Source organism: Cherax quadricarinatus, chromosome 22 (genome assembly GCF_038502225.1).
Source record: "Cherax quadricarinatus isolate ZL_2023a chromosome 22, ASM3850222v1, whole genome shotgun sequence".
NCBI lineage: Eukaryota > Metazoa > Arthropoda > Malacostraca > Decapoda > Parastacidae > Cherax > Cherax quadricarinatus.
Window position 1 is genome coordinate 7,994,052 of NC_091313.1, and position 17,118 is coordinate 8,011,169.

The 17,118-nt window shown below is 38.0% G+C and overlaps 1 protein-coding gene across 2 annotated transcripts in view; it reads right to left on the bottom strand.

Moving 5' to 3' along the window:
• Positions 1-5,479: 5,479 nt before the first annotated feature.
• Positions 5,480-17,118, bottom strand: part of rump (heterogeneous nuclear ribonucleoprotein rumpelstiltskin) — a 170,214-nt gene continuing 158,575 nt past the window's right edge. For both annotated transcript variants that reach the window (XM_053778279.2, XM_053778278.2), the window contains 2 exons: positions 15,813-15,948; positions 5,480-6,286 (listed from right to left, as the gene is read on the bottom strand). In XM_053778279.2, the coding sequence (XP_053634254.1) occupies positions 6,231-6,286; positions 15,813-15,948 (192 nt within the window). In that variant the 3' untranslated portion in view covers positions 5,480-6,230. The remainder of the gene's footprint in view (positions 6,287-15,812; positions 15,949-17,118) is intronic.

Genomic DNA, 17,118 nt, shown 5'->3' on the forward strand with positions numbered 1-17,118 from the left:
AAGGCCTACGTTGTTGCCTTTCGGAATAGGCCTCCCAGTGAAGGAGATGCAAGACAGAGGCAGGTTATCTCACCACACCCACCTCAAGGTGGAAGCAGAGTGACTTAGAACAATGTCATCATGAAACATCTGCCATCTGTGTCTGGACAATCCCACGTAATGTTCAAACCTACACACATACCATTCATGGTGTAAGGATGGGTTGATGATTAGTCAATTTTATGACAATGTTAAGGTGATATCTTTATTTACAAATGTTGTATGAAAATACCACAAAATAACTAAGAGAAGAAGCAATTATGTGTTAACTGAATGTTGATTATATGCTGATATTGTTCCTGGTCTGACCTGCTCAGCCCCATATCAAATTTTTACTTTTTTTTTTTTTTTTATCTAGGAAGAGTAACACTCCTCCTTGGGTAAGACTACCAGTTAAGGGGTTGTTTGACTTGTAGGTTAGCAAATAAAAGATTCAAGCACAGCAGTGAAAACACAGGAAAAAAAAAAAAGTCATGTAGTCAAAATGAGATGGTGTTTATATTCAGAAAAAAAAAAAATAGAGAAATGAACACCCCTGATCCAAATCAGGTTGAATGAATTACCTACAGATGCACCAGCAACAATTTAGAAAAACCTGTTGCAATCTACAATAAAAAAAAACGGCATTATCTGATGGGAACTTCCTCTAGATACTGCAAAGCTACCTCTGAATGCATAATCAGTAATCATTCTCTCAGCCAGTTCCTTACCTGGTAGTAAAAACAAGGAGGTACAGTAGGACCCTAGTATCCTAAGGGAGGTGTGTTCCAAGTATACTTGCCGCAGATACCCAAGCCATGGATAGTAGCAACCCCTATATGCAAGTCCTATACATTCCTATTATAAAGTTTAATTGATAAATTATGTGCAATAAGTGGAGAATTATAATTTTTCACTGATGGGAAGCACTTTATGGCTTCTTTGAAGAACTTCCAGCCTCTCTACTTTTGCACTTTGGGGCCATTAATATGCAAAATTAAGAGGTATTTTTGAGCCACTGTAAACTGTGGATATTGAATCAGTGGATACTGGGGTTTTACTCTCCATATTTCTAGTCACAGAACTGGAAAGCCTTAGATGAGATGGCAAACTACTTGATTCCTACCTTCATTTCAATCTTTTCTTTTATTTGATTCTTTTACAATATGCATCAGATAATACATCTTTTTTTTTTTTTCAACAAGTCGGCCGTCTCCCACCGAGGCAGGGTGACCCAAAAAGAAAGAAATCCCCAAAAAAGAAAGTACTTTCATCATTCAACACCTTCACCTCACTCAAACATAATCACTGTTTTTGCAGAGGTGCTCAGAACACAACAGTTTAGAAGCATATATACAACATATCCCTCCAAACTGCTAATATCCCGAAACCCCTCCTTTAGAGTGCAGGCATTGTACTTCCCATTTCCAGGACTCAAGTCCGGCTATATAAAAATAATACATCTAATGTTTACTAATACTGCAGACACTTGCTTCAAATTAAAACTACATGTGAACTAACAAAGTTAGAACCTACCAAAAATTTAATATCCGAACTATACAATTGAAACTGTATTAAGTAAATAAAAATTATAAAGGATTAAAACAATATTCAAACTTACCAGAACAAGTTTCAGAGAATACAAGATTGACCTTAATTCAGCCAACTTTTTATAAAACATCGAAGTCAAATTCAGAAGTGTCAACCAAGGTAAATAAAATAATTAATAGTTAACGTTTTTAACACACTTTACTTTTTTCTCAATTCCAAATCTGCATTAGTATTTTTACTCCAGTTAAACCAATAAAATAGATTTCGAAACGTAAAGTAAATTTTTGTACAAGAAAGAGAAATTAAGCAGATTTGAGTACAGTACTACTGTATAATATTAGGGCAACTTAAATTAACTCAAGAAAATAAAAACTTAGTTTAAGTTTTAATGGATATACGTATTACAAGTACTGAGCTGCGCTGCAATCTTGAGTTCCCTCCATCAATTTGGAACAAGGAAACAACTTTCACACCTGTTCTTACTCCTACCTAACTTACATAAAACACAAACTGAGCCACTTCACAACTTCTTTTGAATCAAATACATAAGCAGGACTAATAAAAAGTATATTCAGCTGTGGAGAAAGCTCACTAATCCACTCAAGCATTCCATCCCAAGTAATAACCAATCATAACCATTGTTAATCTATTTATGAGGCAATTAATACTTTAGTCATTGCCAACCACACTTAATACAAATGAGCACATGCAAGAAAAACTGAGGTACTTATGTTATGTACAGCAAAGATGGCCTAAATGATAGATTTGCTACACATACCAATAGGAAAAAAAAAATTCTAAAGAAAACATGCATGTATATGCATCCATAAGCTGCAGTTGTGAACTTAAAGAAGTTCTCCCATCTACTCTGGACTAATGTATGTAGTCAAATCATATGAGTGTTCAAATCATTGCAGAAGTCACTATTTATGGGAGACACCTTCCATTTTTATACATCCCTGCGTTTTTTTTTCATTTTTTTTTCTCCGTATTTCAATGTTTTAGCAGAGGGAACCAATTTTAAAATCAAATTAATTCTCTGAACTGTACTCGGGACTCAATTTTTTTTTTTTACAGCCCACTCAGAAACTACAGTGCACAGCTCAGCTTATTCCATTCCTTTAGCACTTCTGAAAACATTTCCACAATATTCCTGAACGTTGTCTAAGAATTCCATTTCCAGCTACGACCTATTGTTTTTGTTACAGCCTTAGTCAAGAGCCTATACTTGCCTATCCTGGTTATGTTCTATGGCATTTTACACGAACTTATCCTCATGTCTGCCCGCAAAAGGCCCTGGTTCTATTTTTTTTTAATATCTCCATCTAGACATATTTTTGGATCACCCTGTCTCAGTGGGAAACGGCTGACATGTTAAGACAAAAAAAAAAAAAATCCACCTTAACACAAGCACAAATGCTGATGACTCTCTCTGAGCTTTCTAAAATTTCACTTTGCACTTTACTACACTGATGGTCCCACACCAGCACTGCATACTTACAAATGGATTACATGTAAAATGCCTTTTCACTGTGGTTAGGTTCCTCAATGCCACTCATTTTTGCACACTTAGCCTGAGCCAATGTTATTCTCTCTACATACTCATCAATTTTTAGGCAATAGTTATTACAACACATTTTCTTCAGCCATTTTTAAGTTTCCAATCCTAACCCTTCCCCCTCCACATAATACACATCCTTGCTGTTACTTTCCCCTCCCAAAGTCTAAGCTTCTTAACTCTGCTTTAACTAAATTTCTATAATAATTTATCTGACCATTCTTAAAGACTGTCAAGATCTTCATGTAACCTTTATTCATCTTCACTTTGTATTTCTCTCTATTTTGCCATGAACATAGGATATGCAAGATTTAATTCCTGTACCGAGGTGATTTATGTACACCAACAACCATACAGAGCCCAACACTGATCTCTGTGGAACTAAACTAGTTCACTGCATCTACCATCCTGACATTTCTTTCTTCTAACGAATGATAAGGTAACACTTGAACAGAAAAAAAAAAATGGAACACTTTCCTTTTATAGTAGCTTGCTTCACTAATATAGACTCCACTCTTTGCTGTTAGATATTTGCTAATCTATCATACATGACTAGGAGTCTAGTATGGCATGACCTTCAATTACTAAAGCCACACAGGAGTGTTGTGACAAATTAACACTATGTTCATTCAAAAATGTTGTTCCTGGAGACCTCTATCAGCAATTTCAATGTTAAATTAGTTGGGGATTTTGGTCTGCAGTTCAAGGATTCCTCCTTATCCCCTTGAATACTGGTATTACATTTCCCATCTTACACTTGTCTAACGTCACACATCATTGATTCATAGAGATCAGAGTGGCTTCCAAAGCATTTTACCTCTTAATATTTTGAGGTTATACTCTATCTAATCCTGACGCTTATCCATGTATCAAATGTAATCAGGAATCTTCACATGGCCAATAGCCAATGTAATGCTTGATAGTTCTGTTTGGTGTATCCTCTCATTTCTGGTAGTGGAACTTGCTCATTTGATCAATTCCAATAACAAGTCCAACTACGTCAATTGAAATCACCAGTCTACACTACAAGTTTCATCAAATCTGTTTTGTGACGGAAGTGCTACACCTATCACTTTCTTTACCCCTTTGCTTTCTTATGTGTTATCCCCCAGGAAATACAACATCCACCATCATGTAAGTTGACTTTCCATAACTGTGATCAGTGTTTCTCACGTTTTTGCTTGTCATTTTATTGACAAACACTACTTTAATGCTCCTTTTTAAACACCAGGTCTCTTGTTTAAGGAACATGGAAGAATTAGTGCTAGGACTCAGGAATGAAAAATGGTCACTGAAGAACATGTGTGTGTGCTAGTTGAGCACCAGCTCCTCAGCCTTTTTAAACTTTTCAGTAAGCTGTTGCAGTTGATCCTCAGCCTCTTGAGATTTATTGCATCTACGTACAATACCAATAATTGCTTATTTATATGAAATTACAGGAGCAAACACATACATGTACATTTCATCTCGTACTTTTATTATTTATTACCTGAAGCAATATCTGGATCAGTGACGTAAGTTGGTTTCCAAATTTGAACCAAATATACTTTTAATACGAAATACGTGTGTATTACTAATGTCTTATGACGTACCGTACTCTTTTCAGTGAATATCTAGATTACTTTCCAAAATATGTGGGAAACAATAGAAAATTTAAAATTCAGTTTCTTTGTTTTGATATGAGAAATCTGTAATTCAGTTCCTGATGGTAGAATCACAGGTTATGATAACTTCTTTTGTCAACCTTTAATTTACCATCAGAAAAAACAATAAGGAATAAAATTACTCAAAGAGAAATTTAAGCCATTTTCAGAACCAATATTCTGATAAAAATAATCCAGGATCCTATACTAATAAAATTATAATGGGAATTGCAACATCAATAATATAAAGTAATTACAAAAATTACACAAATTGACACCTAACTTTATTCAATAGCAATAGGTATAGTGAAAAGATACAAGCCATTGCCTCTTTTAATTTTACTTGTGAGAATTGCTGTAGACAAAACTACCAGGATCAATGAAAGTTACTAATCACCAACATAGTACAACTCGCTACACTAAAAATGCTTTTAACACATTACTGCAACCTATAATATTCACCTGATTTAATACTAAAAGGCTAGAAAATTACCCATAAATTTCCAAATTTACCAAAATTTCATAGTTTTCACAAGACATGTTGTGCCCACACAATAGTGCAAAACTTATGTTTACTATAAAAAGAAAATAACATTATAGTAAAATATATAAAACCTGAACTCAGCCCTTAAAAAAAGGAACAATCCAGACTTAATATATCAGAACAAATGTAGAAAAAAAGTCAAAAGGACAACAAGAAAAGACAATAGCAAAGACGGCCCATTGCCCATTTATTGGCGAATTACATCTTATCTATAAACAGGTACAATGATCCAATTATACTACTCCAACTTCTCTCAACTGTCAACTGAACACAAATAACCTTCGACATTTACAACAACTATGTGTAGAAAGCAGACATCCTCTCAAAAGGACCAAATGATGAGAACTACTATATAACCTAATAATAATAAAAAGTATTATTACATGCATACAGAAGAATGACAGCAGGGATGAAAATTCTCTTTACAATCTTTCAGTTCACATATATTTTAGTACGACAATATTTTCTATTCATTACAGGGAGCAAATTACCAATTCCAAATCACTGCAGGTTGTCAATACCAGATCGAGCAAATCTCAAGACAGCCACCTCCAGAGTTGAAAATTGTGATTAAACACTGCCACTTGGTGTGAGGTATACAAACACCTACTAAATTAGAATGCCATATATAATCCATATGAACTCCAGCAAAGTTGTCAAGTCTTCAAAACCATCTGCTTGGAAGCTTTCCAAACAAGGCATAATCCAATCCTCCATAACTGCGAACTCGAGAAACTGACGGGCCATTTAGATGACACAAGCCCCCATGTAAGCAGCCATTACCTTAGGAAGTTGTCATCGGCTGTCTCCTTGGTACATTCGTCACAGCCCTCTCATCTGGTTGGAGCTGTTTTAATCACAAGAATCATTTCACTCTCTTGCTCCAGCTTTAAATGCTTCCTCCTGGTGCTTAAATTTACAGAAGAACCACATCAAGAATCCTTCCATCAAGGCGTTGGCGGTCCAACATTTCTGAAAACCTAGTTAAGGAAATCCTTCAGACTGAAAAAGTAATGCAAATTAAGTCTGTTTTGACAAAGCCAGAACACTCTTCGCGTGATACTTATTACCTGAGGTCTCTAAACCAAAAATTTTCACTTTTTGAAACCCAGTCTATAAATATACTAAACCACCACCACCGTGAAATCTCACACATCTTTGTCTAAAGACTTTTCCTAAAAAAAATCACTTTAATATCTTTTAAGAACTTACACTCTATTCTGAATATTTGCAATACCTCCCCTAACCACCCTGTCATATGCCTTTTCTATATCTATAAATACAACAAGCAGCTAATACCCTAAGCCAACATATACTCACTTATATGCTTTAAAAGCAAATATCTGATTCACACATCCCCCTTCCCATCCTAGGTCCTCCTAAAAATTCTGTAATCTTACTTTCTGTTTTCCCTCCTTTCTCTAATTATTCAGTACACTTTAATGGTATACTTTACACTCATTTCTCTTAACCCTTAAACAGTATCCAATATGCTAGTATGCAGGTGACAAGGAAATGTCTAACGTACTGGTATGCACAATTTTTCGTTCTTCATTATTATTATAATCAAGGGGGAAGCGCTAAACCCAGAGGATTATACAGCGCCTGGGGGGGGGGGGATGTGGAAGGCATTCAGGCTTAATTCGGGGAACTGGAGCACAAATCCAATTCCCTAAATCAAGAGCCCCTCACCAACACCAAGGAACCTTCCTTGAGGGGGTTTTCGTTCTTCAAATATGCCACCTGCAAATACTTCTGACCTCAGCTCAACTGTTCAGATGTCTAAAAAGCCCATTTCCTACTTCCCTTATACAAATGAAATGTATCTGTTTTCTAGCTATCCTTAGGTACCTTCCCTTCTATCACACATACAAAAAAAATATATACACCATTCCAATACTACATCCCAACCTGCATTTACCATTTAATGTCTCAAAATGCTGTTTGCACCATCCCCTTTCATCCAACTCACTGTCTCACCTACTTCTCAACACTTACCTTTGGTTCTTTTCTTGTAATAAATCCTGGTCCTCTCTTTCAACAAAATTTAGATAATTAATAAACTTCAAAGAACAAGTGGTGTAAAATGGGGAGAGGATTAGGTTGACAGTGGGCGAATGGGTATTCATATTGGGGAGATGAAAATGCAATAATAGTTGGTACAGTTCATGGGAAATGGTAATACTGTTCATGAGGGGTAGTCAAAGTTGTATGTGATACTTTTTATACATCTTTCTTTCTTTCAACAAATTGGCTGTATCCCACCGAGGCAGGGTGACCCAAAAAGAAAACAAAGTTTCTCTTTTTAACTTTAGTAATGTATACCAGGAAAATGGGTTACTAAACCCTTGCTCTCAACATGTTTGTCACCTCTTACGACATGCATAGCTTACTTTTTTTTATACATATTTTATACATTTTTTATAACCCACTGTCTCCCACCATTATTCAAACTATACTTATCCAGTCAGAGGCACACACAAACGACAGTTCAGATGTCACTCTGAACAGAGAATATCCCAAACCACTCCAATAGTGCAGGCACTGCACACACTTCCCACCTCCAACGTCACACATGACATAACGACATATCATATTAGGTGTTCCAGTTTCACAGTGAGCAAAATGTTTCAGTATTGTCAAGATGTATGAGAGAAAATATGCATTTTTTTTTTTTCAACAAGCCGGCCATCTCCCACCTAAGCAAGGTGGCCCAAAAAGAAAATCCCCAAAAAGAAAACACTTTCATCATCATTCAACACTTACACCTCACTCATACATAATCTCTGCTTTTGCAGAGGCACACAGATACAACGGTTTAGAAGCATTTTTTTTTTTTCAACAAATCGGCCGTCTCCCACCGAGGCAGGGTGACCCAAAAAGAAAGAAAATCCCCAAAAAGAAAACACTTTAATCATCACTCAACACTTTCACCTCACTCACACATAATCACTATTTTTGCAGAGGTGCCCAGAACACAACAGTTTAGAAGTATATACATATAAAAAAACACAATACATCCCTCCAAACTGCCAATATCCAAAACCTCTCCTTTCGAGTGCAGGCACTGTACTTCCCAGTTCCAGGACTTAAGTCCGGTTATATAAAATAACCGGTTTCCCTGAATTCCTTCACTAAATATTACCCTGCTCATACTCCAACAGCTCGTCAGGTCCCAAATACCATTCATCTCCATTCACTCCTATCTAACACGCTCACGCACGCTTGCTGGAAGTCCAAACCCCCCGCCCACAACACCTCCTTTACCCCCTCCCTCCAACCTTTTCGAGGACGACCCCAACCCTGCATTCCTTCCCCTACAGATTTATATGCTCTCCATGTCATTCTACTTTGATCCATTCTCTCTAAATGACCAAACCACCTCAACAAACCCTCTTCAGCCCTCTGACTCACACTTTTATTAACTCCACACCTTCTCCTAATTTCCACACTCCAAATTTTCTGCATAATATTTACACCACACATTGCCCTTAGACAGGACATCTCCACTGCCTCCAACCGCCTCCTTGCTGCAGTATTTACAACCCAAGCTTCACACCCATGTAAGAGTCCTGGAACTACTACTATACTTTCATACATTCCCTTCTTTGCCTCCATAGTTAACATTTTTTGCCTCCACATGTACCTCAATGCACCACTCACCTTTTTTCCTTCATCAGTTCTATGATTAACCTCATCCTTCATAAATCCATCCGCTGACACGTCAACTCCCAAATATCTGAAATCATTCACTTTTTCCATATCCCTCCTCCCCAATTTGATATCCAACTTTTCTTTAAATAATTTGATACCCTCATCACCCTACTCTTTTCTATGTTCACTTGCAACTTTCTCTCAGGCAGTGTTCTCACGTTTGTGTAAGGCTTAGTGTCAATTATTGCACAGAAAAGCATCATTTGCTAGTGCGAACCATGTTGAACCACATGTGTGCAGTAGGTGTGTGCAAGTTTTACGGGTGTCCTTGATTAAGTGGTCTGTGCCCAGCTGTGTGTGTGTAGACCACAGCATGTCTTGAGCCCACCACTGTAGCACCATGTTACTTGTCACCCAGTGTGACCGTTGACAGCTGACATTAGTTAGTTCGCACACCAGTTACGAGTGTCTGAGCCCCTTGTACAGAAAGCTCTTTACGTTCACCACTCCTAGACGTTCTGCTGAGTCACGCCTGCTACGATTCCCATCGAGACTTTCACCTAAGTCGTCCCTACCAGGACTCACTCCACACTTCCCGGCATTGACAGCCCCAACGACAGTACCATTCGAGGAATGTCCTCCTGAGTCACTTGCAAGAAGAAGTCGTGACCAGTTGCCAACTACTGACGATGCCTCACTCCAGGGCAGCAGCAGGTTGTGCCCAAGGATGAGTGAACCCTGCAGCGACTATTACGATGACTGCTTCACCGATCCAGAGCACACAGTACCCTGTTACGTCACAGCTCAGCTGCAGCAATGTCTCCTGTGTTGCACAATCTGTCCAGAATGAGGAAGGTATGCAGAGATTCTCGCCAAGACACTCACTGTCGTGGACAACGATGCTTTTTTTTGTAGCAAAACCAACCTTTTTTTTTTTCCATGTCCCCACACACTTTTTTTTTAACAAGTCGGCAGTCTCCCAATGAGGCAGGGTGACCCAAAAAAAAAAAGAAAATCCCCAAAAAGAAAATACTTTCATCATTCAACACTTTCACTGCACTCACACAATCACTGTTTTTGCAAAGGTGCATGGAATACAACAATTTAGAAACATATACGTATAAAGATACAGAACGTATCCCTCCAAACTGCCAATATCCCGAACCCCTCCTTTAGAGTGCAGGACTCAAGTCCAGCTATATAAAAATAACCGGTTTCCCTGAACCAGTTCACCAAACATTACCCTGCTCACACTCCAACAGTTCGTCAGGTCCCAAATACCATTCGTCTCCATTCACTCCTATCTAACACACTCACGCACGCCTGCTGGAAATCCAAGCCCCTCGCCCACAAAACCTCCCTCACCCCTTCCTTCCAACCTTTTTGAGGATGAACCCTACCCCGCTTTCCTTCCCCTACAGATTTATACGCTCTCCATGTCATTCTACTTTGATCCAGTCTCTCTAAATGATCAAACCACTTCAACAACCCCTCTTCAGCCCTCTAGTACTTTTATTAACTCCACACCTTCTCCTAATTTCCACACTCCGAATTTTCTGCATAATATTTACACCACACATTGCCCTTAGACAGAACATCTCCACTGCCTCCAACCGTCTCCTCGCTGCTGCATTCACAACCCAAGCTTCACACCCATGTAAGAGTGTTGGTACTACTATACTTTCAAACATTCCCTTCTTTGCATCCATAGATAATGTTTTTGTCTCCACATATACCTCAACGCACCACTCACCTTTTTTCCCTCATCAATTCTATGAATAACCTTATCCTTCTTAAATCCATCCGCCGACACGTCAACTGCCAAGTACAGTAGAGCCCCGCTAATAAGGTCATTTCAAATTTTCACCAAAACTCGCTATACAGCTCCCCCCCCCACCTGATTTTCTAATACGGTCACCGCGGCCACCTAGTTTGTTTACATTCTCTGTGAGATCCGTAAGCACTAAGTCTCTCTATGTCTGGAAACTCCAAAATTTCAAGTGTTTTTAAAAGTTATTTTATACATTCTCTGATAATTATACTTATGTATACCTGTACCTAAATAAGCTTAAATACTGTGCTGGCGTGCAGGTACACATTAAAATCAGTAAGCGTCTCTTATGTCTCGAGACGTCATATTAATAATGATCACCGAGTCTCATTTAAATGTCGTATATTACGTTAATAAACACATTTTCATTAATCGATCTATGAAATTTTTTCAAAATTATATAATAAACACGATGCATAACATATAAAGATGATAAATACACCCCACAGTAGAATAAATAAACATAAATATGAGATGTGGTAGCCAGACGACTTGCACGAGTGGCACCATATTAGAAATGATTATAATAATAATAATCACCGAGTCTCATTAAATGTCGTATATTACGTTAATGTACACATTTTCATTAACCCATCCATATTTTTTTTCAAAATTATATAATAAACACGATAAATAACAAAAAGGCACAATACCGTGACTGGAACAATACACAAATAACCCGCACATAAAAGAGAGAAGCTTACGACGACGTTTCGGTCCGACTTGGACCATTGACAAAGTCAAGGGTCCAAGTCGGACCGAAACGTCGTCGTAAGCTCCTCTCTTTTATGTGCGGGTTATTTGTGTAATAAACACGATACATAACAAAAAGATAAATACACCCCACAATAGAATGAATAAACATGAATATGAGATGCGGTAGCCAGATAACTTGTACAATCGACGGCAAGAATAACATTCTCTCTAGTCTAACATAAGAGAAAATGCGTTACTGGGGTTAACTGAAGAAAATTATTCCTTTTGTATGTTTTTTTTTTCTTCTTCAACAAGTCGGCCGTCTCCCACCGAGGCAGGGTGACCCAAAAAAGAAAGAAAATCCCCAAAAAGAAAATACTTTCATCATCATTCAACACTTCCACCACACTCATACATTATCACTGTTTTTGCAGAGGTGCTCAAAATACAAAAGTTTAGAAGCATATATGTATAAAGATACACAACATATCCCTCCAAACTGCCAATATCCCAAACCCCTCCTTTAAAGTGCAGGCATTGTACTTCCCATTTCCAGGACTCAAGTCCGACTATATGAAAATATGTATGTATGTAGGTTTATTCAGGTATACACAAATACAGTTACATAGATTATCATACATAACAGCATATGTGTAGAGAACCTAGGATAACCCAAAAAAGTCAGAGTGACTTATTTCCATTGCCTTCACTCAGAGTGTCATTTCTTCTAAAAATGGTGTTACATGAGAATGGGAGTGCTCTTCTTTATTTATTCTATAGTATCAATATAAAGACAACTTGTACACAATGTAACTTGTACACTAACCAGACGTGTACATTTTGTTTGTTTACAAAACTTACGTTTGCCTGGTTTGTTCACATAACTCTGCGCCTGTCTTCCTGCACGTACTCTTTCTCTCTCTCTCTCATTTATTCGTTTCATCTCGTTTACTCACCCCCGACCCTACATTAAGACTAAAAATATTTTAAGTAATGAGTGAACTGTATATGCATTTTTATCGCTCTCGGATGAATAAATGTAATAGAATATTGTGTAGGTGGGGTGGCCTGGTATGGTTGCCCGGCTGACTACCATACATACCACACTTAATTTCTTACAATAAATACTACTCATCTCACCCTAGATTAAGACTACAAATATTTTAAGGTAAGTAATGAGTGAACTGTACAGTGGACCCCCGCATAACGATTACCTCCGAATGTGACAAATTATGTAAGTGCGTTTGTACGTGTATGTTTGGGGGTCTGAAATGGACTAATCTACTTCACAATATTTCTTATGGGAACAAATTCGGTCAGTACTGGCACCTGAACATACTTCTGGAGAGAAAAAATATCGTTAACCGGGGGTCCACTGTATATGCATTTTATCGCTCTGGGATGCTTAAATGTAATAGAATATTATGTGTAGGTAGGGAGGCCTGGTATGGTAGCCCAGCTGACTGCCATACATACCACACTTAATTTCTTACAATAAATACTACTCTAAACTACTTCTAAACTGTTGTATCCTGAGCACCTCTGCAAAAGCAGAGATAATGTGTAAGTGTGGTGAAAGTGTTGAATGATGATGAAAGTATTTTCTTTTTTGGGGATTTTCTTTCTTTTTTGGGTCACCCTGCCTCGGTGGGAGACAGCCGACTTGTTAAAAAAAAAAAAATACTACTCATCTCACCCTAGATTAAGACTACAAATATTTTAAGGTAAGTAATGAGTGCACTATGTGTGTATTGTACTTTTTTATTGTTTTTTGATGCCTAGTTCTATTGCAAACTTAATATATGTTAGTGTAACCTCGTTATTTAGTATTTGTATACATTTATGACGGGGAAAAAAAAGGGTGTTCCACTTTACGCCAGTAGCCTGGAACCTAACCAAACCACCTCAACAACCCCTCTTCAGCCCTCTTGACTAATACTTTTATGAACTCCACACCTTCTCCTAATTTCCACACTCCGAATTTTCTGCATAATATTTACACCACACATTGCCCTTAGACAGGACATCTCCACTGCCTCCAACCGTCTCCTCGCTGCTGCATTTACAACCCAAGCTTCACAACCATATAAGAGTGTTGGTACTACTATACTTTCATACATTCCCTTCTTTGCCTCCATAGATAAAGTTTTTTGACTCCACATATACCTAAACGCACCACTCACCTTTTTCCTTAATCAATTCTATGATTAACCTCGTCCTTCATAAATCCATCCGCCAACACGTCAACTCCCAAGTATCTGAAAACATTTACTTCTTCCATACTCCTCCTCCCCAATTTGATATCCAATTTTTCTTTATCTAAATCATTTGATACCATCATCACCTTACTCTTTTCTATGTTCACTCTCAACTTTCTACCTTCACACACACTCCCAAACTCATCCACTAACCTTTGCAATTTTTCTTTCATCTCCCATAAGCACAGTATCATCAGCAAAAAGTAACTGTGTCAATTCCCATTTTGTATTTGATTCCCCATAATTTAATCCCACCCCTCTCCCGAACACCCTAGCATTTACTTCTTTTACAATCCCATCTATAAATATATTAAACAACCATGGTGACATTACACATCCCTGTCTAAGACCTACTTTTACTGTGAAGTCTCCCTCTCTTCTACACACCCTAACCTGAGCCTCACTATCCTCATAAAAACTCTTTACAGCATTTAGTAACATACCACCTATTCCATATACTTGCAACATCTGCCATATTGCTTCCCTATCCACTCTATCTTATGACTTTTCTAAATCCATAAATGCAATAAAAACTTCCCAACCTTTATCTAAATACTGTTCACATATATGCTTCAATGTAAACACTTGATCTACACATCCCCTACCCACTCTGAAACCTCCTTGCTCATCCAGAATCCTACATTCTGTCTAACTTCTAATTCTTTCAATAATAACCGCTTGTATCTCACCCGAACTTCCTCCTTCCTTAGTTTATCCACTTTCACTTCCTTCCTGCTTGTTGCCACCTTCCTCTTGTCCCATCTAGCTCTTACTCTAACTGTAACTACAACTAAATAATGATCCGATATATCAGTTGCCCCTCTATAAACATGTACATCCTGGAGCCTACCCATTAACCTTTTATCCACAAATACATAATCTAACAAACTACTTTCATTACATGCTACATCATACCTTGTATATTTATTTATCCTATTTTTCATAAAATATGTATTACTTATTACCAAATTTCTTTCTACACATAGCTCAATTAAAGGCTCCCCATTTACATTTACCCCTGGCATCCCAAATTTACCTACTACTACCTCCACAACATTTTTACCCACTTTAGCATTGAAATCCCCAACCACAAGTACTCTCACACTTGGTTCAAAACTCCCCACGCATTTACTCAACATTCCCCAAAATCTCTCTCTCTCCTCTACACTTCTCTCTTCTCCAGGTCCATATACACTTACTATAACCCACTTTTCACATCCAACCTTTATTTTACTCCACATAATCCTTGAATTAATACATTTATAGTCCCTCTTTTCTTGCCATACCTTATCCTTCAACATTATTGCTACTCCTCCTTTAGCTCTAACTCTATTTGAAACCCCTGACCTAATCCCAATTATTCCTCTCCACTGAAACTCTCCCACCCCCTTCAGCTTTGTTTCACTTAAAGCCAGGACATCCAGCTTCTTCTCATTCATAACATCCACAATCATCTCTTTCTTATCATTTGCACAACATCCAAGCACATTCAGACTTCCCACTTTGACAATTTTCTTTTTCTTATTCTTTTTAGTAATCTTTACAGGAAAAGGGGTTACTAGCCCATTGTTCCCGGCATTTTAGTTGACTTTTACAACACGCAAGGCTTACGGAGGAAAGATTCTTATTCCACTTCCCCATGGATATAAAAGGAAAAGTAATAAGACCAAGAACTATTAAGATAAAATCAAAGAAAACTCAGATGAGTGTGTATAAATAAACATGTACATGTATGTGTAGTGTGACCTAAGTGTAAGTAGAAGCAGCAAGACATTCCTGTAATCTTGCATATTTATGAGACAGACAAAAAAACACCAGCAATCCTACCATCATGTAAAACAAATACAGGCTTTTGTTTTACATTCACTTGGCAGGATGGTAGTACCTCCCTGGGTGGTTGCTGTCTACCAACCTACTACCTATAAATAAATAAACCTATTGGTAAAAAAGAATGAAAAGATGGGGCGGTGAAGGAAGTGGAATATTCAAATGACTTTCAAAAAGATATCCAAATATTCTTCCTTGAAGCCCTTTCATTATAACTATTTTAAAAGGATACCAACTGCTCTGCGAGCATCAGCCTCTGTCTGGAATCTAACTGTTCCAGTTCCCTTCGATCTAATTTCTGCAAATCTTATGTCTCCAAATTCACGGCACAGGTCACGAAGTGATTGCCATGTGTAGTCCATCGGTAGCTGTATAGAGGAAATACAATGCATTAACAAATACCCATGAAAGAATATGCATTTTATTAACATACTGGTCTAGATCTATCTGACAGACAGACAGACAGACAGACAGACAGAGACAGACAGACAGACACACACACACACACATACATACACAAAAAAACAAACTCGACCTGACGAAACTGGAGGACAGAAGGGATATGGGGGTACATGATAACACAAAATACTGAGAGGAATTGACAACATGGACACAGACAGGATGTTCCAGAGACAGGACACAGCAACAAGATGTAACAATTGAAAGTTGAAGACTCAGATGAGTCACAGGGATGTTAGGAAGTATTTCTTCAACCACAGAGTTGTTATGAAGTGAAATAGTCTAGAAAGTGAGGTAGTAAAGGTAGGTACCATACACAGATCTAAGAAGAGATGATAAAGATCATGGAGCAAGGAAAAGGTCTTGAAGAAGGTCATGGAATCTTGGTTCAGAGGACATCTACAAGACCTTCTTCACGGCTACTACAACTAACCCATCCCTTTGGGTAGGACCTACTTCCACTGGGGAATCCTGCCTACCAGTGACTATGCCCTCGTCTGCTACACGTCCCTATCCACTGACACCTATATAACTGCAAGTCTCCTTGCCTTTGCTCCAGATTCAACACCACCACGATGCTGTGAACACTAACTCCAAGGCTGAGGGACTGATTACCTTATATTTTGTATATAATTCTGACTTCTAATTATATCCTAGAATATGTATTGATAAAGCCACTGGATGGTGAAACGTCTACAATAAAGATATCCAGATGTTGCAAGTGTCATAGCTTTCATTACTGATTAGAGTTTACCCGGAAGGTGTTTCAGGGGTCTATGTCCCTGCAGCCCAGTCCATGGGCTACTTTTTGAACACAACACCTTCCAATACGCTGAGTGATAAATCTTGGGCCACACATAAGAGAATCAGTCGGTCTGTGCTTAACCCTTTCGGTGTCAGCCCCATTTTATCACGGCTGCAAAGCCAGTATCACTACCATATTATGACGCCATGGGATCACCTCACTCTGATAAACTGTGGACAGTAATTCAGGCCTAGATATGATAGAATGGTTCTATGTAGTGTGTACCATATAAAAAAAATTCTGCAGGAAGCAGTGTATGTGACTGTTTTTGGTA